The sequence below is a fragment of the Phoca vitulina genome, unplaced genomic scaffold (assembly GCF_004348235.1).
Source record: "Phoca vitulina isolate PV1807 unplaced genomic scaffold, GSC_HSeal_1.0 scaffold15, whole genome shotgun sequence".
Taxonomy (NCBI): domain Eukaryota; kingdom Metazoa; phylum Chordata; class Mammalia; order Carnivora; family Phocidae; genus Phoca; species Phoca vitulina.
Window position 1 is genome coordinate 2,877,488 of NW_022589718.1, and position 26,772 is coordinate 2,904,259.

At 54.3% G+C, this 26,772-nt stretch overlaps 2 protein-coding genes and 1 pseudogene across 2 annotated transcripts in view; 1 reads left to right on the forward strand and 2 right to left on the reverse strand.

Annotated features, from left to right (window-relative positions):
• On the forward strand, window positions 1–4,278 carry NKX6-3 (NK6 homeobox 3). Its single transcript, XM_032413248.1, has 3 exons — window positions 1–382; window positions 2,334–2,503; window positions 4,039–4,278. Exons 1-3 carry the CDS (start codon window positions 1–3, stop codon window positions 4,276–4,278), a joined length of 792 nt encoding a protein of 263 aa, XP_032269139.1.
• Window positions 4,279–17,680: 13,402 nt separating this feature from the next.
• Window positions 17,681–26,772, reverse strand: part of GPAT4 (glycerol-3-phosphate acyltransferase 4) — a 35,960-nt gene continuing 26,868 nt past the window's right edge. The window contains exons 11-13 of the mRNA XM_032413346.1: window positions 23,559–23,687; window positions 23,392–23,471; window positions 17,681–21,448 (exon numbers count right to left, since the gene is read on the reverse strand). Of these exons, the coding sequence (XP_032269237.1) occupies window positions 21,340–21,448; window positions 23,392–23,471; window positions 23,559–23,687 (318 nt within the window). The 3' untranslated portion in view covers window positions 17,681–21,339. The remainder of the gene's footprint in view (window positions 21,449–23,391; window positions 23,472–23,558; window positions 23,688–26,772) is intronic.
• LOC116638064 lies at window positions 26,066–26,270 on the reverse strand (annotated as a pseudogene).

Sequence of the window (26,772 nt, forward strand, 5' to 3'; positions counted from 1 at the left end):
ATGGAGTCCAACCTGCAGGGGACGTTCCTGCTGAACAACACGCCACTGGCTCAGTTCTCGGAGATGAAGGCCCCCGTGTGCCAGTACTCGGTGCAGAACTCCTTCTACAAGCTCAGCCCTCCGGGGCTGGGCCCCCAGCTGGCCGCCGGGACCCCCCACGGGATCACAGACATCCTGAGCAGGCCCGTGGCCACGCCGAACAGCAGCCTCCTCTCCAGCTACCCCCACGTGGCAGGCTTTGGTGGACTCGGCTCCCAGGGGGTCTACTATGGACCGCAGGTGGGGAATTTTCCCAAGGCTGGCAATGAGTACCCGCCCCGGACCCGGAACTGCTGGGCGGACACGGGCCAGGACTGGCGAGGCGGGCGGCAATGCGGCAACAGTGAGTACAGGGCAAGGCTCCATAACCCCCCGGCCCCCCGCAGGATCAGGGGAGGAGGAGGTGTGGGAAGGGAGGGGAGGGCTCCCTGCCGTCCACCTCTCCTCAGCCACCATCAGACACCTGGGTCCATGGCTCACCGTGGCGCACGACTGACTTCTCCCCTCCCGGGCCCACCCCAGCTCTGCCTGGACAGGTGTCTTGCCCCTCAGCCCTCGCCCTTACCAGCGGCTGCCTCAGCTGCCCTCCTAGAAACCCCGGGGGGCTCCAGGTCAGGTGAAGACCCCATAACCCACATTTGCCCTATGTAGGGTCCGCCTGGCAGATTAGCTTCCTTCTCCCATTCAGAGCCCATGTCACTTCTTCCTCCAAAGCAGGCAAATGCTGTCCCCAGTGAGAAGTTGCCACAGCATCACCTTCCCAGGGAGACCCACTCATGCCCTGACACCCTTCAGGGCCACCAAATGCACTCCGACCCCATCTTGGTCCCGCCTGCGATCAGGGGGGCCGCCGTCCACCATCCTCCTCGGGGCTCACGTCAGCAGGAGCAGCGACAACTGCCCGGCCCCCGGGAGCAGCTGCCGAGTCAAGTCAGACTCGGCCCTAGTTGTTGGGGGGGGGGGGGTCTCCCTACCCCACCATGCCCAAACCTGTTTTCAGAGAACGGGTGCGGGGTCCCCAGGATGCCAGTCAGAGCCCAGAGGAGGCGGCAGGACATGCACGGGCCCGTGAGGCTCCCCTGGGAGGCAGGGAGGTGACAGTGGCCGCAGGAGCCCTCCCTGTGCCACGGAAGCCCGGCCAGGACCAGGCAGGGGCAGAGACAGAGGGAACTTCCGCTCCTCTCGGACCTTGGGGCTGCCCCACCACAGTAGGGGCTTGGCGCCCACCAAGGAAACCCCAAAACACATCTACCTCCCCATGTGCTGCACTGTTCTGGGGGGTCACACCGCCTGACAGCCCCCCCTCACTCAGCCTGAGCATGGCGAGCTCCACGTGGGTGAAGACCTCATCTCTTGGAACTGGCTTTGGGAGTGTTTTAGGCCTCAGTCTCTCCCACCTCCATCTCCGCCTCCCCCCAGCACACACACTCTCTCCACGCCCCTACTCTTCAATCCCAAGTGCACAGCCACACACAGGAAAATATCCAAGTCGGTGGCTGAATTAACACAAAGGGAGAGAGGACTGCGGATGACAGTCTCTTGGGAAGCTTCTTCCCCACCCAGTGCCTCAGTTTCCTTACCTGTAACATGAGGAAACGCGACATGGGCTGTTGGGCTACGCTGACCAAGGCCCAACACAGGTGGGCCTTCTGCCTCCCCGGAGCCCTGCCGCTCTCCAGCCCGGCTCCTGCCTGAGCGGCTGCCCTAGCTGAGCAGGGAGCAGGGGCAGGGCCCGAGCCTCTGTGTGCAGACTGTCCCGTGTGGTTGAGGCCACATGACTTCTAGGCCTGGTGACAAGGGAGAGCAGTAACTTGGGGCCTAAAGCTCTGGTTTTCTCAGAAACCTGGAAAATGGGATCCCAAGAACAAGGGATTAGGCAGGGGAGGAACTCCCAGGCCCCTTGGGGCCCTGACAGTTGGTGGAAGGTACCTAGGCTGTGTCTTGGTGAGAAAACCGAGAAGAACCTCCTGCTGGCCCTGGAGGGAAGGCAGCATCACTGAGTAGTGAAAACATTACAGAGAGAAGGAGACCGGGGCAGGCTGCAAGCGCCCTCTGCCCCTAAGTAGCTCTCCCCTGGGGTAGGGGCCCTCTCGGGGGTCCCTGTCCAACCAAACGTGGCAGAGGTCACAGTCACTACTGTCAGATCACCAGGAATGCTGCTTGTTAGCGGAGTCACGATGCCCCCACAATCTCAGGGGCTTCTCTGTAGGAGGGAGCTCGCCCAGTGGGAGATGCAGGACAGGGCTGGCACCCCCACTCCTGCCGCTAACCACACACTTTCTTCCTCCCGCCAGCCCCGGATCCCCTGAGCGACAGCATCCACAAGAAGAAGCACACCCGGCCCACCTTCACGGGACACCAGATCTTTGCCCTGGAGAAGACCTTTGAGCAGACCAAGTACTTGGCTGGCCCTGAGAGGGCACGGCTGGCATACTCGCTGGGGATGACTGAGTCACAGGTCAAGGTGAGTTTGTGCGGGAGAAGGGGTCTGCCCTGCAGGGAGCAGCCTTCCAGGGGAAGAAAGGCGGCTCTCAGCGGGAGGCTGTCCTGCCCACCGCACCCCAGAGGTGACGATAATGACCATAACCAAAAAGATGGCTGTCAATACTGCTCTCTGTTTTGAGAACCTTGAGTGCAGGAGCTCATTTAAGCCTCCCAGCAACCTGGAGGTGGGGATTCTTACCCATTTCACATTGGAAGGAACAATCTCAGCTGAGCTTCTTGCTCAACGTCACCTGGCTGGTAAGTGCAGAGTTGGGGCTCAAAGCCAGATCTGTGGGGCACCCACCTAATGCCTTCCCCTCCTCTGCACAGTGTTGGCCAGAAATTTCCAGGGCTGGGCGCCTGGGTGGCTCAGTTGGTTAAGCAACTGCCTTCGGCTCAGGTCATGATCCTGGAGTCCCGGGATCGAGTCCCGCATCGGGCTCCCTGCTCGGCGGGGAGTCTGCTTCTCCCTCTCCCGCTTCCCCCCTCTTGTGCTCTCTCTCTCTCAATAAAATAAATAAAATCTTTAAAAAAAAAAAAAAAGAAATTTCCAAGGCTGATAGCAGCCTCTGGCCCAGATCAGGAGTCAGTCTCGGGGCCACGGTAGAACTGGATTTATAGGCTTGTTGCTTCAGCTGGCAGGAGGAGCCGGCCTTGGTTTGCCAATAAGGTGAAGATAACACCTCCTTCCAAGTCCACCCAAAATGAAGCTCGGACGGGATATGGGGGGCAGGCAGACTCCAAGGGGCATGCAAGGGCCATGCTCACACTGCCTGTCACCCAGCTTGCAGTCAGTGAACAGGCTTCTCCCTCCAGGCTCCCAGAGGCCACCGTGATGCTAGATCTCTCCTGAGAAGCTTTGGGTGGAGGGCCCCCCCCAAAGAAAGCTATGCCCGAACTGCCCAGCTCTGTGACATGCTGACAGGTTTAAGGGTAGGAGAGGGAAGCACAGGGGCAGATTGGGACCCACGTCTGGGCTCCGATAGCATCACCAGCCACCTACCTCTGCAGCTTCCGGGTCTGCGTGGAAGGAAGCCACGGGCCCTGTTACCTATTTTTCTGCCTCTTTAGGTACTTTTCCGCATTCATCAACTATCTTAAGCAATGAAAATACGTTATTTTTATAATTGGGGGAAATTATTCATGAAGTTCAGTGAAGGTCCATGAAGCTAAAGAAGGGACGACTCTTGAGCACCTACTGAGTGCCCTCACCTGGGCATTCCAGCATCTTCCATCCAAGTGCCCCGGGTGGCAAAAGAGAAGATCCACCGCAAGGAGGGCTATAGCTAAGCAGAAAGGGCTGCTTCACTTACACGCATTCGTTTCTATTTTACGCCCCCCCCCCGCCCCCGCCGCCCAAACGGTGTGAATATTACAACCTGGTCTGTCACTGAGCCATTTATTTTACTAGAAAAATAAGGATCGAGTGTCCTTGCCGCCCAGTGGAGTCACCCTCCTGAAGGGGGGCCCTGTGTGTGCTGTGCGCGCACGAGCCTCAGCCTCCTTCCCACCCAGGTGTGGTTCCAGAACCGAAGGACCAAGTGGCGAAAGAAGAGCGCCCTGGAGCCCTCGTCCTCCACGCCCCGGGCCCCGGGCGGCGCGGGCGCGGGCGGGGAGCGCGCGGCCTCGGAGAACGAGGACGACGAGTACAACAAGCCGCTGGACCCCGACTCGGACGACGAGAAGATCCGGCTGCTACTCCGCAAGCACCGCGCCGCCTTCTCGGTGCTCAGCCTGGGCGCGCACAGCGTCTGACGCCCGCCCCCGTCCCCCCCGCCCCCCCCCCCCCCCCCCGTCCCCGCCGCGCCCCGCCTGCGGCCCCTCCCCTGCCCCGCCCGGGGGTCCGGGCCCCCCCGCCCCCCCAGAGGCGGAGGAGGAGGTGGAGGGTGGAGAGAGGAGGGAGCAGGGGGGGAGGGCCCCTCGCGGCCTGAGACCGGGCACCCTGTCGGCCGTCCCGCGCCTTGGGCCCAGGCCTGGCCCTGCCTGCTTCGCAAACGCCTGAGTGCCCAGGTAGATGAAAATGACGAGGCTCTGCGACCAGGAAAGTGGCTGTGGGGTCCCGGACGTGCCACTGTGAGCCAGCTGTTGCAGGGGGGCCGACCCCCCAGGGAGGCAGTTGGCCGGGGCAGAGGTCGCCCTTCTGCTCTCGGAGCTGGGAGACCGGGGTGCTGGGTCCAGGTGGGCTCCTGGCTGACTGCGGGAGAAACGAGGGCATGACCAGGTACCCTTCTCCGACCTGGGCGCGGGAAGGATCCCACTGGAGGGGCCAGAACTAACTACAGAACCCCGACTGGAGGAAATCCACCTCAGGGAGGGGAAGAGGGTCCCGGCGAAGGAGAAACGCTCCTGACACCCTAACTCCAGGATCACACCCCTGGAGGGCCAAGTCCTCCTGGCCCCCTTTGTCCACTCTGCCCTCAGCGGGGATTCCCCCAGAATAGGAAGAGACAAGACCCCCTGCCCAACTCCACCTGGCTGGGAAAGAGGGAGGTTGGAGGCAGAGGCAGAGAAAAGATGGGAGAATCCCGGGGGCCGATGCTGCTACACCCCAGAGCCGCCCACCTGGGTTTCCCTTGGTGCTGATACAAGGACAAGGTCACCCGGAGAGAGGGGACCTCAGACTGGGGTGCCCACACCGGAAGTGAGGAGGCCCCTGCGGGGACCTCCAACTGGGGTTCTCCAAATGGGGTGCCCACTGGTGGGGTGGCATTTTTCAGCCCAGGTGACTCGTAGAGGCGGGCAGGTGGGAGGGGCGGGGGAGGCGGGTGGGGGCTGGCTAGAGGAATGCAGCCCAAAAGGGACGAAGCGTTTGCCCATCTTTACTGGCTCTGAAAATATAAAGAGTAAAAATAAAAGTCCCAGAAACCTCCCCACGGCTCCTGTCTTTATGTGACCCTGGCTGAGGAATCCCAGCCATGCGGGCTGTGAGGGGCCCTCTGAGGGCAGGCCTCTCCGCTCCCAGGGTGGGGGTCTGAGCTCTGGGAGTCTGGAAACCCTGCCGAACGCTGGTCAATTTGAAATCTCATGGGTCAATGCCAGGCACCGTCATAGGTGCTGAGAAACCCAAGACTTGAACGGGGTTCCTGACCTCCCGGAATTCATAGCCTAGTGGGAAAAAGGTCCATTTGGGGAACTAGGTACCATAAAGAAAAGATTAGGGGGGACAGAAATAGAAGCACTAACATTAACTGAACACCCTCCCTACTAAATTCTCCCACGTGGAAGGCCTGGATGACCTTACTTGACCTCACAAGGAACTTAAGAGGTAGGTGTTATGCTCGTCGCCTGGTTGAGGGAACCTGGGCTCAGAAGGTACCTAAGGCAAGTCCCAGAAGTGGGAAGGCGAGCAAGCCGAGAGTGAATTCCAAGGCTCTCACATCCACTTGCCCCAGGAGCAGCCCCTCAAAGCCTTTTCTGTAAAATGAGAGGCCAAAACGAGGTGTGCTTTCAGGAGCCTTCCAACTTGAATGATCCATGCAAACACCAGCACGGCCGGAGTCCCCTTTGCTGTCCCAAGTCCTTCAGTTCGTCCCTTGGGCCCCCAGGGCAGGAGACTCTGGCCTGGAGGGGAAGCAAGGGTAGGAGGAAGACTCCAGCTGGGGCCGCTTGGAAACTGAGGCACCAACCTTTCATAATAACCCTAGTGGACCAGGTAAGACCTGCGTGTCTTACCAGGTTGAGGACGGACAGGAGTGACTGACAAGAAAACATAGAATGCTTTTAATCCAAAACAATGCCCACACTCAGTCTCTCTGGAGGTCAAGTGGGAAGGAGACCGGAGACAGCTTGTAAGAACAGAGCGCCATCTCTGGAAACTCCTGGCCACGGGCTGCAGTGAGGAGCCCTCCGCTGACACATGGGGCCTGAGGTGGGGCGGTGGGGGGAGGGGGCGCCTGCAGCCATGCTGCTGCAGCCTGGGAGCACCCGAGGAGTCACTCAGCACAGCCCCCCAAGACGAAAAACCTCTGTGGGCTCTGGGAGCCAGGAGCTGCCCGGTGTCTCCCGAGCACTTTGCGGAGAGCATGGGGCTTGCAGGCCGGGAGGAGGCAGCGAATATAATCCACGTGCCAAGTCATGAAGCAGGTCTGGAGGAGGAGGCCAGTGACCCCCCAAATTGAGCTTGTTTCCTTCTTTTGTAAGCGTATTATAATCCCAACTGCTCTCGTAGAGCTGTAACTCTTGCATGTCTGATTCAAGTCGTTTGGGGTCAGTATTAAATCAAGCTTGGGGGAAGTTTTTCCCTGGGGAGACATTTGCTGAGCTAAACAAAATCTTCTCCAGTCTCCACGTTCTGGGACACCTGCCATTGGAACCTGTGGCTCAAAGACTCCATCTTCCCCGCCGTCTCGTCTACCTCCCTCCGGCTCTCACGGGCAGCCTGAGCACGGGTGCCCAGCCAGCCGGAGCTCCTGGCCCTCACTGCACTCTCTTGGAGGGAAGAGCCCCGGTGAACGGCCCAGATTCCCGAGGCTAATCGGAATAAGTCTTGTTCTCAGCAGATGTGCACCTGGGTGCGTGTCCATGTGTGTATGTGTGTGTATGTACACCTGGGTGCGCGCGTGTGTGTGTTGCTGGGGAGAGCTCAAGGCTATGCCACTTCATCTGTCATAAAGAAATCATAAGCCCTAGACATTTTATGCCTGATTATAAAAAGAATTTCTTGTACGTCCTGAATTCAACAAAAATCCAAAGTTATTTTGGAAATTTGTGCTTCTTGCGACTCCTCTCCTAGCACACCGCAGACTTTTCAGGGGTGAGACGAGGGGGAAGAAATTAAATCCTGTGCTCCCAATAGCCACAGAGTCCTGCTCTGATGGGCAGCCCAGTAGGCTCTGACAGGCAGGCACAAATTCTGGGCCACAGCCCTCGTATCTGTGGCTGCAGTGTTAGAAGGACACAGGACTCGTCCCAGCGGGCTGGGGGCAAGTACGGGGCTGGCAGTGTCTTACCAGGTTGAGGACGGCCACGTCCTGATCGCGACAGTTGAAGAGGAGACGGGGTACTGGAATTCCACTTCTGGCAACCCCTCCCCATACTCAGGCCCCCTCTAGGGGTTGAAGCTGGACACCAGTTGACCCGAGCCTTTGCCCGCAGCACAGCGGGGAGGACTGTGTTCAGTTGCCTCCTGGCTCCACCGCCCTGTGTCCTGGGCTGGTTACTCAGCCGCTGAGCCTCAGTATACCCATCTGTGGACAGGAAAAATTGCACAGACCTCGCGGGGCTCTGTGAGATCAGAGCTAATGAGTGTGCCCGGCACATGCAGACACCCGACCTGCTGCATTATCCGAAGAGGGCTTCGAGGCTGAGTCCTCACGTCGCCAACGAGTAGCTGGGTCAGGTGACCAAGTTAGTTAACCGCTTGAAATCCAGTTTCCTCATCGGTAAAATGAGGCTGACGCCGCACTCCGCAAGACGGAGAAGGTGAAAGGAAATCGCGTACAATGAACAGACCGGCGTGGGCACTTAAATATGAGGATGCTGCCGCCCTCTCCCTCCTCCCCAAGTTCATGGCTTCAGGGAGCGCCTGAGCCAGTGCTGCGCAGTTCTCCACCACGGACCCGCTCCCGGCTCCTGTCAGGCGTTCGGCCCCGGCCGGTCACCTGCTCTCCGGGCGGCGGTGGAGGGACTCGCGTGGGACCCGGGTTGTTTACCCGACTCCCCGGCAGGCCGCTACCGGACATGGAGGGCTGAGTGCAGCCTGCAGATGTGTTTCTTCCGGGCCGGCTGTGCTTCTGTAGACACGTTAGCTGGGGCACCTCTTCCCGGCACCTCTGCCTGCCTGCCTGCCCCGGGGCGGCTGGATCTGTCTCTTCTGCACGGAGGCCTTGCAACTCTAGGACCTGATCTGGGCACCAGCAGCGGCCTCAGCCGGGAACTTGTCGGAAACACGGACCCGCAGGCCCCATCCAGAATCTGCGTATAACCAGATGCCCGGCCGGCTCCCAGGCACAGCACGCACCGTGTGAGAGGGGCCGGGGCGGGCGTGGCTGTGTGAATGCGCGGGCAGCACTTCTCTTCTCGGAGCACAGAGGGTGGGCTCGATAAAACGTTGTTCAGTGGACGCAGTTGAGCGTAGGTACAGTCATCGCATTTGTGACCACGGAAAACACAGTGGGACCCGATTGTGAGCAACATTGTTAAAAGTCTCAAGGACAAGAAAGTAGCTACCACGGGCCCGCACTGCTCTCCCAGTGGCCGGAGCCCCTCGGCTGCAAGACCAGAGGCAGAGGCCCAGAGCCTAGGTGCAAGGTGGCCAGTGTATGCAGCGGTCCACAAGGAGAAAGAGGAATTCCAGAGCCTAGCCTTCCGTGGGCGTTTGGCAATAGGACTGAAAACCTGACTTAGGTCAGAGGTCTCTGAAGATAGCACTGTGGGTCCTGTTCATAACGATGTCCCAGAGCCATCAGAAAGACTAAACCCCATCCTTTGTCTTCTGCATAAGATGGCAGAAGAGGATATTTTAGAAGCATTTTCATTGGGAAATTATTTTGCTTAGAACAGTTCACTCTCTGATGATGCTCAGATAAACCAAACGGTACCAAATAAAAGAAATGTGCTGTTCTGACTATCAGATCATGTCATTTCAACTTGGTTCAGAGGGTGGGTTGGGAGTTTACAGAGGAATTTTGTACAAACCTGTGGTGGGAAGGACTTCCGTTGTTCGGGAGGCAGAGGTCATGGGAATGAGGCTAAGGGAATCCCTGTGGTCACCTTGTCTCCAGGCCAAGAGCTTTGGCATCAGGCCATTCAAATAGGATGCCAAAGAGGCGTTCGTCTGTTCCCTATACTGCAGAAGAAGACCCCAGAGCCTTCTATGAAAGGGACTCCTTCCAAATGCTTTACTCACACCCACTCATTTGTCTTCTAACAGCCATGTACGATTTAGTATCCCCATTTTCCGGATAAAGAAACTGAGGCAGAGAAACGAACTGATAGGAGTCTGACCCCAAGCCCATGGATACGCAATAGTGATTCTGCTTGACTTCAGAATCATGCTCTGTCCTCCATTCATTAAACACTCACGGGGCCATGCCCTGTTCCAGGGGCTTCTCTCATCTCACTGTCAAAAAAACCTTACATGAAATAAGCACCATTATGATACCCATTTTATAGCCAAGGACACTGGGGACACAGAGAAGTTAAGTAACTTGCCCTACGTCACACAGCTTAACCCAGTCTGACTCTGGAGCTTCCATTTTTAACTACCATAAAAGGGGAAAGAGAGAGGGGCCATTTGAATTAGGTCTGGGCTGTGAACTGTTTAAAAAGAAAATTAGGATTATATGTGTTAATAAATTAAAATCCATGCCGTCAACATTTGAGATCTGCTTTTGGCCTGGCACTGTGCTTGTTGCTGGGCATCTGAACAGAGAACAAGCTCCCTACCCTCCTGATGCTCACAGTCTAGAAGGAGACCAGCTGCCAAGAAAGAAGGGGAACAACAATGCTATTGTGAGGAACGTCTTCACAGGGAACAGAGGGACCCCCCAGGAGGCAGTGGTTAAGGATTAGAGAGCATTTAATTGATGGCAATGTACACTAACAAAAATGCAATTCCCCGTTGATCCACGTGATACCATATCTCATCAAAAACAGTATATCCTGTATCGTATAAGGAGCACTATAGAATAAAGGCAACCTTCATTCGTGAGAATCACTGTGTCTATATGACCTAAACAGTAGAATTTACAGAGTTTGAATGAAAAGCAATGACTGAATGCTCATTTGAAACGATAATACCATACTCACTACGGCCTTCCATACACTTTCACGCACATTCTTTCGTGTTTTTTTTTTTTTTTTTATGTACGCACATTCTTTCATTTGATTCTCTGACAGACAGGTCATTGGATTTTATCCCCAATTTGCATATGTGGAAACCAAGATCTATGCAGTTCAAAACTCCTTGTCTTCTAAGTCCAGGCTGCGTCTCTCCGCGGACGTGTAAAGACCTGAAAGCTACAGAGGACACAAGAGGACCAGATGAAGTCCTCTAATCAAAGACACACCGATCAAATGCATTGTAGCGCACGACTCCGGCGAACAGCGTTTCTCTTGGTGTGGTCTACGCTGCTTTGCCGTTGACGGCCAGTGACTCTGGGAGGAGCAGATATGCCACCGCCAGAGAAGGTGTTCACTGAGGCAGCTGCCCCAGCTTGCCTGACCTATGATTGTCAGGCGTACAGAGCCCCAGGGCCCCTCCGGATCTGCGGACTCAGCTGGTCGAGGGCTGCCCCTGGAATGTGTCTGGGGAAAAGTGCCCAGGGCACTGGAGTGGACAAATTTGGCAAATAGTGATTTTAGAAGCCCACATTTTGGTTCTCCCTGCCGGATCTGGAGTTGTTCACAGTGACCTGCACTGTGGGTTCTGTAGGGTTTCCTTCCTCCCCAGGTGACAAAGATTCAAATAGTCAGGGAAGGCAGCAGGGATGGAAGCAAAGCTGCAAAGGGTCTGGATCTTCTTCCCAACGAAGGATGGAGAGATGGTAGGACGCTTCCGGTCTCCTGCTGCCGAATCCGCTCTGGGGCTGTGATACTTGCGAAAAGGTCTAATATAGTCAATCCTTCAAGGGCTCCGGGGAGAGACCCCGGTCTAACAGATTTGCTAAACCACTGCCGCTGTGTTCTGGAAAAGAAAGCAACGTTGGGCTTGCAGTTCTAATACTGCCTCAGCTGGGACCATCACATGCCAAGGTGGAAGGAGCCAGCGCAAGCGGGGTCTGCGGGCGAGGTGCAGGATAACTGTAAAGTACAGTGCCTTGCTCAGTGAATGGCAGCTTCTACACTCACTGAGTAGTAAAAGGGTGCAGTGCGCGTCTGTGGTTTGGGCTGGCCTGCCACTGATCCTTGCCTTTTTCTGCTAAGGCCAGCCTGATTTTTCTAGGGAAAAACAACCCTCCTGCCTCATTCGATTGATCTAGTTTGGGCGGGCTGACCCCACCCCCAGGCATACATGACTGACACAGTCCTAAGCCAATCAGCGAATGCCACCTCTCTAGTCATGTGATGGATTGGTTCTGGGATTGGCCTGAGGCTCAATTGCAGCCAGTGAGCAAGGACCAGGTTGGCCTCAGGGCTACCTGTCTTACCTGTCTGCCTGGCGCTCTTCCGGCTGCTGCCGCGGCCCTCTTACCTCGGAGAGGGTGCGGTACGCCCGCCTGAGAAGGCTGCCAACCCCGGGGAGAAGTAGGGCTGAGAGACGGAGGGGGAGCAGGACTGAATGGGTGACACTGTCTCAGGCCCAAACTCAGCCAGGCGTAATCCACCCCTAGCCTTTTCAGGAGATAATACCCTCCTGTCTTGAGGCTGGTTGAAGTGGGTTTCTATAATTTTTAACAGCAAGAACACGAACAGCAAAAATAAATGGACAACCCTGTTGTTTGCTTACGGGCTGGTCCTTCAGGGGGCCTGCCACATGGGGGTACGTGGACAAAGGGGACCCGCCCTGGGCGAGAGTTCCCCAGCGTTCCTTCCCTCCCAGCCCGGACCGAGAGCTGGCTCCTACCCTTTCCCTCTCTTTACTCCCCGCTTCCCCCCGCAGCTCCGATGGCCAGGTTGTAATGAATGGACCATCCTTAGTGCCAGAATGGGGCTGGATTAAGTGTTTCCTCCCCTCCTCGGCGATTATTGGTTCGGAGTCCTGCTCAGATTCCTGCAGAGGGCAGGGCCTGGCTCTCGTGGGGAATGACACTTGAGCTCCTTGGAGGGTCTGCCGGTGAGGAAATCTGCGGAGCCCCCTGCAGAGCCCCCCACGGTGCATGGCTTCATACCTGCAGGGCCCAGCACCACCCTCCCTGCCATCCGCCTGGGCTGTGCTGCCCAGAAGGGTCACGCTGTCGGGCTCCTTCTTGCCCTGTTTGGGCTGTGCCGAGCCTGGAGCGTCACGCACAGAAGCCGCTCGGTACCAGTCTAGTGACCCCGTCACTTACAGGAGTCTGCTCCCCTGGCGGCAGTGGGCACCCTCCCTTGTCCTGAGGCTCCTTGGACAGCGGCCCCTCCTTAGAAGCCCTGGCCTGGCCAACCGCATTTGTTGCTCTTCAGGCCCCGACCTTTGACAACCCCCGGGTGTGCAAACGGGGCAAGGCCCCAGGTGGGAAGAGAGCTTCAGGTGATAGATAGGCAGGGCAGGGGAGGGGCGGGCCGGCCACAACCCCGTGGGCAGGTATGTTGAGAAGGTGTCCTTGTCAGTAACAACCCCATGGGGGCAGGACACAAACAGCTCATACTCTTTAACCAATAATGCTTTTGTCCCTGCTTCTTCCAGGGAAGGCCCCAGCGCCTGAATAGGGACACGACGACATTGGAAGTGGGGGAAGAGGCTGTTCTCCTTGGTGTCGAGCAGTTTGCCAGCCTCTTTCCCCACAGCCAAGCCAGGAGGCGTGCCGTTCACAAACCCCTCATTAGGGCCTCTCTGAGCAGGCAAACAAACATCATTAATCTTGGCAAAGTGAGTGAAAGCACATTCACCTGTCCAAGCAAGAGAATTAATGTTGTGTCAATAGGAAATTAGTGTTTGCCTCTGGCCTTTACATCATCCCCTTGCTACAAAAAGCCCAGGGCGGACCAGCCCAAACGCAGGACCAGAGTCAGAGGAAAGAAAACAACGCCCCCCCCCGCCCCCGTCCCCCTCCCCCCAGGCCCAGGGCCCGGCCCGGGGCGGCTGTGTCGGATGGGATGTCGGGTGACAGGAGAGGCCCGGCTCGGAGGGAGGTCTCTGCTGCAGGGGGAGCGGGGGAGATGTTGCCAGCCTCAGACGAGGGGAGTGGTGCCCGCAGTGCCTTGGGGCCAAGGTTCTCACTGGACTGTGAGCCCCAAGGAGACACGCACCCTCACCGTGCGTGGACAGACGTGGCCTCGGGTGACTGTTTCTCTCCGGTACGCGGGGCTGTGATCTCTCACGCCAGGCGGGCAGCGCACCGTAGCTGCACAGGCTGAATGAGGCCCCGTTACTGGCCAAGGGGCTGCTGCTTATTGAGCACCTGCTAAGGGCCGGACACGGAGTGTGGTGATTGACAGTGCTTCCCTAAGTGTCCTGCAAAGAAGGTCTCAAGGATGATACTGCAGGGCAGAAGATCCAATAGGTTCGCCTCCAGGCCACATACAGGCAAGAGGTGGATTTGAACCCAGGTCTGACCCCGGAGTCAGTGTTTCCCCCCAGGAATGGTCATACACACTTTCACACCAGGAAGGATCAGCCCACTGCAGGTGAGGTCAAGTGTAAAGACCGGGAGTCTCTGAGGAAGCCTTCTGGGTCATTCCGTGTTCCTGCTATCCGCCAGGAGGGCCTCGCTGTTGGGGGGTGGGTCAGAGAGAGGCCGGGCCGGGCCGGCCAACTTGAGAGCGCGAGGGTGTGTGCGTGCCTGTGTGCCCCAGGAAAAGAAACTAAACAAGCCGATCAGATCTCTCATTTCCAGAGCAAAGCACCAATTAAACACAAGGCAGATGTGAGCAAATAAAGCTGTGGCGTCCAGAGAGAAAATCAATACTAGATTATATGCCCTAGCCCAATCAAATGCCAATTAATACAGAGCGGGTGGGGCTGGGTGCTGGGGGAAGATAAGTCCGGCCGGCCAGCATGCAGGGGCTGACCGTGTTTGCCCCCAACGTCCCCACAACTTGGGGCTCCTGCCCTTTTCCTCCTCAGGTGGGGCTGCCAGCCCTGATTCGCCTGAGGTGTCTGGGGGGCAGCTTGTGTGAGCGGTGCAGGGGGTTTGGGGGGGTGGGTAAGAAGAGCTGCCCTTTAGTCCTGGGAGCAGCTCAGAAGGAAGGAAGAAGGGCACGGAGATGCTCCGGGAGGGCGGCGCCGGGAGGGCACACACAGTTCAGAGCCTGCACACGGGCTGTTGGATGTTTAGTTCGCCACATAAAAAATAAGGCACTTGCTTTTGGAGAGTGATAGAAAGTCAGGCAAAAATGGGAAAACCGGAATCAAATTTCTACCCCTAAGAAGTGATACTCAAGCCCCTGGTTATTCTGTCTGTGTTTTTATTTAATTCAGAAAGTACAGCCAAGCAGTTAATAAATAATTTTCGGGAGGGGTGATAAAAGATAGATGGCAAAGGCTTTGCAGCACAGGACCTGGTGACTGTGGGGGCGGGGTTGTCCAGAACATTCTGTGGAAAGGCTTCAGTTCATCACCAGGGTGCCAGGGACAAGGCGGTGTGACACACAGCCACCTGCCAATAGAGAGAGTTTACCAAGTTTAGCAGGCCCCCTGCCGCAGGGAGGTGGCTTTGGCAACATCAGAAGGACAAATCAAAGGTGCCGACGTCCCAGGGAGAGGAAATCTGGCTGTGGGCTGGGTGCCCGGCTGCAGAACAGTTACAGACCATGAATTCCTGCCCTTGTGGGGGTCAGGACACATGGTCGCAGAGCGAGTGCGCCCTTCCACCAAAATTCCCAGCGCTCTTGGGGAAAGGAAACCCAGTTGTGTGGGAAGCAGAAAACAAAAGTGGAAGGAAAGGTGGCAAATCAGCGCTGAAAAGGGCACCTGCTTCCATTTCCCCCACAGGAAGCCTCTCTGGCCAGGGTCCCTCCTGTACCCTGAATACTCCCAGAGGTCCTTTGCAAGTGCGAGCTCTGTGGGCCAAGGACTGTTGCATGCCAAAGAAAACGAAATTTGCTAGCCGAATATTTTTTAGACATTTTGCAAGATGCACGGCCTCCCTGACAATTTTTAATGTACTAACTGCCTGGTCCAGTGAACTGATTAATTGGTGCTGGAGAGATCAATAAAAAACAGAAAATTAAAACAATTTTAAAGTGATTAAGTAGTTTAACACCTGTCTCCCATCACGTCAGCGCAGGAAGAAAAATAAAGCAGGTGTCGAAGGGGCCTCCTGAAGCAAGAGAAAACAGCGCCTGCCTCGGAGAAATGACAAATCACAGCTGGTGGATCAATCGGAGTGCAGGCAGCCCTTCCCCAAGCCCACTGCAGCAGCGGCGGGAACCAGAGACCCCAAGAGGCTGGGCACCTCCCCCGGCCGCTCCTTCAGAGCCAGTCCTCAGCGAGGGAGGAACAGTGCAAACAGGGCAGGAGGGAGCACGGGGAGCCGAGGACCGTCTTGGCCTGGAACTCTGGGTGCGATGAGATGGGAAAGCACCAGCTAACCTTCTCCTGACCTCACTTCCAGCCAGTCAGAGCTGAATCTGTGCTGCATGGAGGGGTTCAAAGGCAATGAATATGCATTTGGGGAGCTGTGGGGTCAAGGGAGGGAAATCCATTGTCCTAGCTCTCTAGGATTACCAAATCCTCCATTCTGGAAGCTTCAGCTCTGCACCCTGACTCCCTCCCAACCTCCACCTTCCCCTGGCCTCTACTGCCTGGCTGTATCTACAGGTGTGCATGTACCCGCTGTGATGGCCCCAAAGTCCCTTGTAACTCCTCTGGGTCAGCCTCACACCCCTAACCCCCAACTAGCTGCCCAGCAGTGAGAGTCACCCCCGTCCCAGAGTTTAATGTATTTGATTCCGAAGCACCAGAAGTAAACTCACGGAGCTCAAGAAACTCTAAGATGATTCTCCTCCAACTTTCCTCACCAGAGTCCTAAAAACAGAGTGGAAACAATATGGACAGGTCAAAGGAAGTGAGGGGCAATGAACAGAGGCTAGAGGTAAACTCCCCAAGTGAAACATTTCACAGGTCTCCTGTTTTACCTTGAAAGTGGACTTGAATTTTGCACATATCAAGTACAGAATATACTCAATATTACTCGTGTTCTAGAAAGCTAGGTGCATGCTGCCCTGTGGCTCTCCTGCCTGGGCCACCACTACATGCCCCCCTCCCCGGGGGGGGTTGGGGTGAGGCTCAAGCCTCAGGCACAGGCTCTGAGCTCCTTGGAAGGGGGAGCCCGGCTCCTTGGCCAACCTCCTGCGTGTGGGGGCAGAATGGGCCACGCCCCTGAGAACCCGCATCAGTACTCACCTGCCCGGTGCGTCAAGCGTTTGTTTTCTGCTCCCCAACTTCCTGTTCCCCTTTGAGGTTCCCTTGAAGCTTTCCCCGCCAAGACCAGGACAGAAAAGGAACTCCAAGCAACAACAGAGAAGTCTTGCAGCGGGTTTAAAACATTACATTTTAAAAACATTTAAAAATGTAATTTAAACATTAAATAACCTACAATGTTTAAAAACATTAAAGCCCTCACCTGAACTTCTTACTAGCGGTCCCCACTTTGCACGTCTTCCTGTTAACACCTGTCACACTGACCAGGAAGGGAAAAAGAGTCACAGTAGTAGCCTGGATAGGGCCAGAGTCAAGGAGTTCCACCCGTGAGCTTTAATAAAAACATTTTACTAGCCACATTCTCCCCCTTTCTCCTGCTTCCGTCGGGGCTGGGCGTTCTGCTTCTGTATTCAGTGCTTGGGCCTCTGTATCCATGACAAACCCTGTGGGGTATTATTCGTATTAGCCTCAACGAAAACTTGTCAACCCTTTACAGCACATTTTAATGCCACTGACCATCTCACAAAAAAAGACCTCCAGTCTTCAGCTATTGGCCCACTTTTAAAAAATCATCCATACAGCCAGATCTCTACATAAAATGTAACGTATCTCTTGGCATTTCCTGTCACAAGATGGGACCTGGGAGATTCGGTGGGGATGGAAGCCGAAAGGCCCTGCAGTCCAACTTTTCTCATGGGTCCCCGATGCCTGCTTGTCAAGGGTGCCTAGTCGGGGGTGCAGCAGGTGGGGTGGCCTGCGGGACGGCGCAGGCTCTGTGCTGCCCCCGGGTGCGTGTGCGGGTGCGTGTGCGTGTGCGTTGTGTGCGCGCGCGCACGCGGGGCCCGGCCAAGGTACCTCACCGCTCTCGGAAGCAAACAAAGTTCTTGACACGGCGCCCTCCGGCCCGCCGCTGCTCCCTGCAGAGGAAAGGATCAGACTGACGAAGATAAAGTTTCCCCGGGCTCAAGTTCCAAACTCGGCTGTTTTGTTTCTGTTAAAATGCAATTGTTTTTCTCTGGAGTGTGCGGTGACTGCTCGGCGTCAGGAAGATGTATGAAAGCCTCCACTTCAATTCAGCATCCCTTTTCTCCCAGACAAACACGGTCGGATTTTAATAAATCAAAGAGCCACACTGTTTAATAAAAATTTATTGACTTACAAGTGATTATTTATCAAAAGACCATTAATAGCAGGTACTGAAATGATGTGTTACTGGGTGGTGCTGGGGAGACTAATAGAAAATCAATGCAGCTGGCCGGCCGGAATGCATATGAGAAGCCCCCCCCCCCCCCCCCCCCCCCACGCCTGGCGCGATTGCACTGGCAAAATACACCAGACGCTACCCCGGCTGCAATGAAAAGTCCCCCCTTTTTATTTATCGTTTACGAATGAAATGATCAATACTTTTAATCTAGAGCAAAATTTATTAACTTTCCCATCGGAGAGAGACATATTGACTGGGGGGGAGAGGGGCTGTTAGCGCCACGGAAGATGGATGGCCGGACGGCCGTCTCCTAGCCGGTCCGAGACCCAGAGTGCGTGCCGCTGCCCTTCCGGCCCGCAGGTCCCAGGCCACACAGCGCGCGTGCGCCCCGGAGGCACACCACGGCGGGCTCGCTGTCGCTGCTGTGGCCCGGACGCGGGGGCACCCACCCCACGGACCACGGGGCTCGGGGGCAGTTCCCCGAAGGAACGGCAGGCTCTCCAGACCCAGAACACCTCTGCGGGTGGGCAGGGTTGGCGCCCGCTGTCGGCGCTGTCGGCGGGGTGCTGCTGCCAAGGGCTGGGCACTCGGGGCACCGCGGGGCGCTCCCTGCCCCCTCACGGCCAGCCTCTTTTCCCCTCGGAAGGGCAGCCGCAGGGAGTAAAGAAGCAAGTGCTCAAGTTGGTTCTCCTGTCCCAAGGCCACCATCTCAAACTGCTCCATCAGGCTGAGCTTGCGGAGCTCTGGCCTGGCTGACGGCCTTCTGCTGAGCTCCCTCTGACCGGGGAACTTTACTAGCCTTTCTGGAAAGCTCCTTCTCTAACTAGCTGGAACAACAATACCTCCCGGTTGAATGGAAACAGCTTGCCGAGATCCACACTCAAACCCACGCAGCCCCACTTCACCTAAAACACTGAGGGACAGCCTCTACTGGAGTGTCCACTAGCCCTATGTTCTAGAGGGACTAAACCGATACAAACGGACTTACTTCTGAACCAGATGACTTTAGAACCCAGAACTAAAGTTTGAACCAGGGTTTTTTAAATTACGGACATTTGAGGTGGAAAGAGCTCTGGAGGCCATCTAGCCCAAGTCCTTAATTGTGGATCAGGAAATGGAGAAATAAAGTCAAAACAGCAAATGAGCAGCAGGTTTGGAAGTGGGATTAGAAGCTGGCCAGTGCTCATCCCACCAATTGATGCCGTTGGTTTTATTCCCGAATCATCCTCGTTGTTGCGAGGATCCTAAGCATGAGAGTATTCCGTACTTGACATTGCTTTACATTGATCTGTCGTTCCTGCGTGTTGTAAGGCTTTACCACCTAAGACCTGTCCAGTTATCCCAAATCAAGCATCTGACTTAGGGGTAATGCGGGGCCTGCAGGTCCCCAATTAAAAAGGATGGCTGTGTAGTTTGATGAGTCTTCATACTTACGACAAGCACTAAATGAAAATTTTAGAAATTGCTTTTCTGGGGGTGTAATTCACATCTCTTCTCTTAGTAAAACAGTGAAATAATCCTTGCTTAGTGTCCACAAGTATTTCTTTACACAGCAGCTGATTCTAACCCAGGCTCTTGCAATCCTCTGCTAGGTCATCAACAGATAGGCATATTTTTAATACTCTGTTTTGATCTTTTCAGCACACCTGTGAAAATCATGATACAAACGTACTAAACAACAGAGCTTTTTAAAAAAGAACTTCTAAAAAAGGGAACTTGATCTTCAAAACCGATTTTAAAGATCATTCTGGATGGTCTTTAAACACTATAAACATATTGCCTCCTCTAAAGGCTGAAAACCACTGTTTACTCTTCGTAAAACAGTTCATAAGAGGCTGTTCCTTACAGTCAAAACAGGGTTTTTATTGGAAAGAAAAATCGTTTTTCACTGGTTAGCAATAGGGCAGGTAAGAGGAAATGGAAGGCTAGCAAGGGAGGCAAAGGAACCGGAAGCAGTCAGGGCAGGGAAGGCCAAGTGCTATCAAGTCAGTGCCTCAGGAGCAGGGCTGCCCTCCACCTCATCCCTAGGCACAGGCCAGAGGGCAGTCTGGGAGAGGTGACGCTTACCACGGCTGGTGCAAATCCTGAAAGGGGCCACAGCTGTGCCATGCTGGAGCCAGTGGGTGGGAGTGGGGAGGGACGGAGAGATGGGTAAATGGTTGTGGGGGAAGGCAACTCTCTCTTGTTAGGGATGTGAAACTGGTACACCCTCGGAGCCAGAAGTGGTGAGGGTTGCTTGGCTTTGGATCCGCCTTCACGGTGACTGTAGGTGGGCGCAGGGGACCCAGGAAGCCCACAGTTTTCCTCCGGCTGTGTGGAAGCCCACAGTGCACCCAAGAGCCACCTGCCCATCCTGTCCCCTCACTAACCCTTCCAGAGCCTCTGTTCCTACCTTGCCCGCCTATTTCCTTGCTGCTTCCCACTGTCCTTACATCCAGACTGCCCTGCCCTTGTCCCCAACAAATGGTGCCTCTTCACACGCCTCTAATCCCAGGGACCCATCGGTGGAGAAATCCACATTTCAGTCTGTGCTGGAAGTTCTAAGTTAATCAGAGAGATAGGCAAACATCTGATACGAGGAGGAGCTTCTTCTGAACACTACTATTCCTCATTCCAGAAGTCAAGTGGATTCCCTACAGTCTCGGGGCTTTGGTCGAGTCAGAGAACTGTAACTGCGGTACGAAGCGTGTTGCCTAGGGCTACATCCGGGGGACAAAGAGTGAAGGGGAAAACCCCTCAATTAATTGACCATCAAAGACAATTTTATTTACTCAGAAAAACAAACTCAAAGCCCTTTGCAGCAGCTCTGAGTTCAGACCTTTTCCTGCCACGTTTCATGGACCTATACTTGTAACACTGAACAACTTGTCCTTTAAAGTAGCACTTCAATCCCCACAACAACCCTGTGAGGTAGGTATCACCACCCTTCCCCTCCTGATCCAGGTTACAGATGGGGAAACTGAGGCACCAGTTAACAAAGAGCAAGTCACATGGGAGTTCAGGGTTAGCAGTGGAGTTTGAACACAAAATGACTCTTGGTTCCCACCACACCCTAGTCACCGGTCCACCTCGCTTCTTGCCATCCCCTCTGGTGACTGCCCGTGGGCAGGAGCGCAAGAATTAAAACCTCATTTTGCCGCAAGCCCCCGCAGACAGCGGTTTTCCTTTTATCCAGTCTGCAGAGCTCCGAGGCTTCGGGGGGTGATATTTAGGCTGAAGCAAGTCACACTGCCTCGGCAGTGCCTCTCCTCACAAATGGGGGGACCCTTTCCCCAACAAAGTCCCTGGCATGTGGCATCTGTAACAGACTGACATCCTAATGTCCTGAACACGGGAACGTGGCTGCTTCTCCCCAACCACTCAGCCCCACACACGTACAGGTGGAGAGGTGACTTTAATGGCATTCCTCCAACGGACTTAGTGTAAAAGAGACAAGAAGGCATCTCATCCCGGGCAGCAGCCCCAGCAGCGTCCACTTCAGACAGTGCGCCCAGGGATCTCTGGGGCGGGTCTGAAGAAGCTGGAGTCCTGGGATCCAGAGCGGCCTGAGGAGCCCCGGAGTTGGAAAGGGTGCAGCGGCGGGGGCGGCGGGGGCGCGGGAGCAGCAACTCCAGCTGGCTCGCGGGTCAGGATCTGCAGGTGGCAGCTCCAGCCAGCGCGAGGCGCAGGCTCAGGACCGGCTCCTGTCCTCGTGGTTCCCAACGATCATCTTGCTGTACAGCTTCTGCTGCTCCTCTTTGAACGTGTCCTTCACCTTCTCCCTCTTCAGACCACCATCCCTGATGAGAGAAAGTGTGGTGTAATAGCAAAGACGGCCTCCTACCCACCCTTACATCACAGCACCACGCTGCTCAAAACCCCAGAAGAACCTGTCAGAAACAAAAGCACTCCATGGTTCTCTCCCCCGTGAGGGTGACCTCAGATACTGACCCGGCACTCCCCAATTCCACCGTTTCTACCTTAAATCTCTCACTCTTGCCCTGGGGTCAGAAGTCACTACTCACGTTCAACGTACTTTGTAATCGCTCAAACCTACCTACCAAGGAGTTTACAACGCTTTCTACTCAAACATTCACCCTCACCCGACAACAGATAAAGGAGCTATTCTGGCATCACGAAAGGTGAGCCAAGCTTTAAGAACTACTGAGAATGTAATGCATCTGTAAATCTGATCTGTGAAATAAAGTCTGTTAAGATTCAGACCCAGAGATGCACGCCAACAACGAACACAAGGGGAACTGCGAGTCCTTACTTCTTCCATGCTTGAAGGATGGTGCTGGAGAGAAATCCAAGTCACTCTCAGACTCCTGGGCTGACGACGACCTCTACACTGGGATCTGCTTCTTCAAAGTCCCATTCCTAACTGGCACCCCAACTGCTCGCCTACACCCTAGAATTAGCATCACCTACCTTCAGTGCCTGACGGAAACCCCAGTCCACCTTCAGGCTTTCTGCTACACCTACACTTCCCCCTCTGAGTTATGCAGGTGGAGGTGGCAGAGAAAGTCTGACGAAGCACAACCCCCCCCCCCGCCCCATCACTGGACAGACCTCACAGCGAACGCTCTCCTATGTGCGATGCCCTTTACAATCCACAGCAAAGGTGCCTTTTTAAAGGTAGCCCCGCGGACAGGGAATGTGGAACAGTGGTTAAACATTCCAGCTCTAGCAGCCTGTCAGACCTGGGTTCAAAGTCTGGTGCCCTGATTCCTCTGCAACTCTGAGAAAGTTTCCGGACCCCTTTGAGTTCTGCTGTCTCATCTGTGAAATGGGAGTAACAGTTCTTACACTGCATGGGTTTACTGTGAGGATGGGGTGAGGTCATCCCCGGCAGCGGCACAGTGCCTGGCTCACAATGAGTGCTTGAGGACCATGCCATCACCTGAGGACCCACATGTCAGTTTAAAATGTGAATCTCTACTACATCCTTTTCCCATAATGCCCACTTTAGTCAAGTGCCCCATAGAGCTGACCCTTGTGCTTAAAACGAAGGGTCCTAGAGGGTGGAATGATTTCCCTGAACCAGCACTCCTCCCAAGTCAGCTCCTGTTATTTGGGGTCTAACCATCTCATACTCTAGCGTAAGGGTCCACAACTATGGCCCGTGGGCCCAACCTAGCCTGACACCTGTTCTGAGAACATTTTACTGGAACCCAGGCATGCTCATGTGTTTCCATATGGTCTCGGGTGCTGTCACACGAGTGGCAGATTGAAGCAGTCACGACAGTGGCCGCATGACCCACAAAGTCTACAGTATTTATTGACTTCACAGAGAGAGCTCACCAACTCCTGCTCTAGTAGGAACAACTAAACGTAATAAATGAAACTTCTGCCTTTCTAAGGATGGTCCAGTTTTACCAAATATATAAGATTAGAGAGCCCAGTTTAGGCAGCTTCCAGACCAGCATCAGGTCACCCCTACCTAAAGAGACAAGGACTGTCTGGGTGCCCTGGCAGACGGGTACAGACCCCAGAAGGTACAGAGAATCAACTGCTTCAGACCAAGCATGCTGGGCTCTGTGTGCCCAAGGTCAAGGCAGCATGGGACACTTCTGAGCTGGAACTAGGAGAAAGGAGTCACACTGCTCACTCTCCAAGGCTGGCGAGCTTAATTCTCCACACCAGGGAGAGGCGGATTCTTCGTAAAAGGAGACAATTCAGCATCTGCTTCAGAAATTCACATCCTGCTAGACTCTGCAGATAAAACCCAGCTCTGACTCACCACAGCAGGTCCACGAGCCCTCCCTGCCTGGCAATGGCAGATTTCACCCTATTTGCAAACTGGACGGCATCTTCATCTGTCTGTAAGAAAGAATAAGTAAGACCACTCAACACAGGCTGGAGTCACACAGAAGGAAGCCAAGACCTCTGCACGGTGTGAGTACCCACCTCTCTGGTCATGGGAGGCAGGTACCAAACGCTGCAGACAATGGCCCAGCTGGTCATCATTCTCAGCAGGTACGTCACCATCCCATACTTGCTGCTGTTCCAGAAGGCATCACCAAATTGAGGGTCATACTGAAAAGCAGTGGAAAACTGGATGGTAAGAAGTCAGTAGTTCTAACAAAACGTGGGTGTCGCCAGCAGCTTTTGTGACCGCGTCACCTAGGGCAGTATCAGTTCCAGAAAGCCGCTCTCAGACCCCTCCACGAACACTTCTGAAGTAATTCTATGCCCGGGCAGTTCTGACCTCTAGCAACATGAACCTCCCAATGGACTCAAGATTCTGCTGTCGATCATCAGGGAGGACTCCCCGAACTGCTTTCCTCAAACAAATGAGCTCCCTCTTTGACCCATTTCACGCCTTCCTCACTCATAGGTGTATGTAATTCTTAACATGTTCAAGCATATCGCAAACCGGAGAGAACAGGGTAAGATACTCTCCTACCACCATTCCCCAGATTTAACCATTAGAACATTCCACCACACATGCTTCGCCTGTCTCCAACACTGCCTCATTCATTCATCCATACTTCTACAGTACCTCACCCAAAGATACCAACTTTTTAATATCATTTCTGGTGCCCCTGACCAAGGAGAAAACAACGACAAAGCTTCTGATATACTTCCGTGATGACAGCACGAACAAAGCTAGCTGTGAGCAGGAGGCTCTGGGCTGATGGCGTCACCAGCATTCTTCAGAGCACCTGAGGCACGCACGACAGCTCACGAGGCCTCCGCCACGCACGTGCTGCGCTTCCCACCAAGCAGCAGGCTCACCAGATACTTTCTTTTGCCAATGACTCTACTGGAAGCGAAGGCTGCATTTTGTGGGCAACGTGGCTGAAGCTGTGACCCGCAGTCTCACCCACCAGAAGAGAAATCTAAGTGGCAGGTAAGCAGTGGGGGAGAGGTGAGGGAGGAAGTTACGTAAGAAGCAACCAAAGGAACTGAGTCCTCAAAGAGAATGCCCGGAGCGTCCTGCAACTGCTAGCGAATGTCTGAGGGGCTATCACACACACGACCTCAGGCTGTGACTATAAAGCAAAGACGGGGACCAGAGTGTGGAAAAACAAAAGGAGCTGGAATGGCAAGAGTGATCCCGCAGGGGCAAGCTGCTACCGGTGTGAGAAACGCCCTCTCCCTGGAGAAGCTCGAGAGCAGCACCGGCAGGGATGCTGGAGGAGTCGCCCTTGACGGAGTGGGGCTGGGTGTGAACCACAGGATCTTTCAGGCTCCTCAAGCCTAGATTTCATGATTCTCAGAACAGAAACTGTTCACAGCTTCTGATAAGTATGCCTAGCCGTGGACCTGACTACACAGGAAGGAAGACATTTAGATTAAATTACAGACTAAACTAAGAAATTTAAATTTAACTATAGAAAGTTCCGTGAGCTTACATTATAATAGCAAAGGGAAATAAGGGAGAAGAATGAGTTTTAAACAGAAACGAATGCTTATGTTTTGAAGAAAATGGTGTTATATTTTATAAAGCACTATATGGATAAAATAGTTGACATCAAATGTGAGAGCCCTTTGTTTAGAGCTGAATCTCTGTTCCATGCTGGGCTGACACTATAGATAGAAAAAGGCCGCAGAAACTCAAAATTGCAATAAATTTCTCAAAATCAAATAATGGCCTAATTTTGGTGGAAATATAGTAAGAGCCTTGAAACTGCTAAGGTTATCCAAATTTGGTTACCAATGAAGGCTTTACACAACTAGCAACGTTGTTGTAGAGCAGTTCTTAATCCTAAGTGGCCTTAAATAAATCTGTGGACAGAATGAAATTATATGTAAAGCTGACATGACTTTTTCTTTGGAGAGGAGCCATAAGTGGCCTAGGGGTCCATGTCTCAAAACTGTTTAAGAACCACTGCTCCACAGCAGGGCTCCCCAAGTGTGGTTCCCAACCAGCCCATCTGGAGCACCCCGGAACAGGTTAGAAATCCAAGTTCAGAAACACCCAGCAATCTGCATTTTCCCAGTCCCTCCAGGGGATGCTGATACAGCAAAAAGAACTGATGTTCTGAAGCAAACAGTAAGGAATGGCCTCTTCTAATACTGTTTTTACTGCCCATGTATGGGGAGCACTGGATACTGAAATGCAGGATGGGATGCAGGAGACATAGACACCACTCCCCAGGCTCTCCTCCCATGGCAGACACCGCTAACAGACTGTTCTCTTTCGTGCTGTTCCCAGAGACAGCATCCTCAACAGGTGGCCTGGGCAGCCCTAACCCATGGGTCAGCCAGTTCTCCTCCAGCCACCATGCATCTACCACTGCTGCCCCAGTGCTCGGCCTCCATGGCAAAGGGGAGTGCTGGTAAGCATTCGTCGCCCCAAGAGAGACCCCTCTTCCTGCACTGCACTGGCTGTGCTAAGTGACGCGGATCCTCTCCACAGAGTGCTCTGCAGATAACACGCGGACCCTTGCGAAAGGGTGGAGACTAAATTTTAAATAGAACTGGCACAAATGTACTTGCTGTTCTACCCTGATCCGAGATTTCAATGTAAGCACTAAACACACTGACAACAGCCTGTAGTGTTTAGAAGTAATAATGTGAGTAATAACATTCTTTTAGGAAAAGTTTTCAATTAGCAATAATCGCACCTCGGATAAACCTCATTGGCTACGACACTGCCAATAGAAACAGTACAACGTACGGATTTATAAAACCAGATGGATGTAAAGGCGGAGAGAGGAAACTGACTAACTGAATCCCATCTTCCCAGTGAGTTTGAAGTACAAGTTCCTAAAAGGTGGGGGACAGCCTAGACAAGCTCTTGATATGCATTTCATTTCATCAATAGTTCCTGGTGTTTACAATGATACCACAACCCAAAGAAGTGGAGCTGTTTCTTCCTTCAGTATTAAGGACACATCTGTAGCCATCCATGCTCCCCTCTCCACCAAATGTACACATCCAGCTGGGCCATACCCCCCACTCCCTACAGCAAGCCTCCTCTTCAAGTGGAGCACCTTCCACTCCTGAAAGATTTATGAAGATGTCATAAGCGGGGCACAACATGCAAAGCTTGTGAAAGAGTTTGCCATTTCCTGAATCTGGTGATGGCAGCGAGGTGTGGGCTAGAACGGGCTGGTCCTCATTCAGACACTCCCCTGTCCCTTCTAGCGGGCTGTGAACCGTGAACAATTCC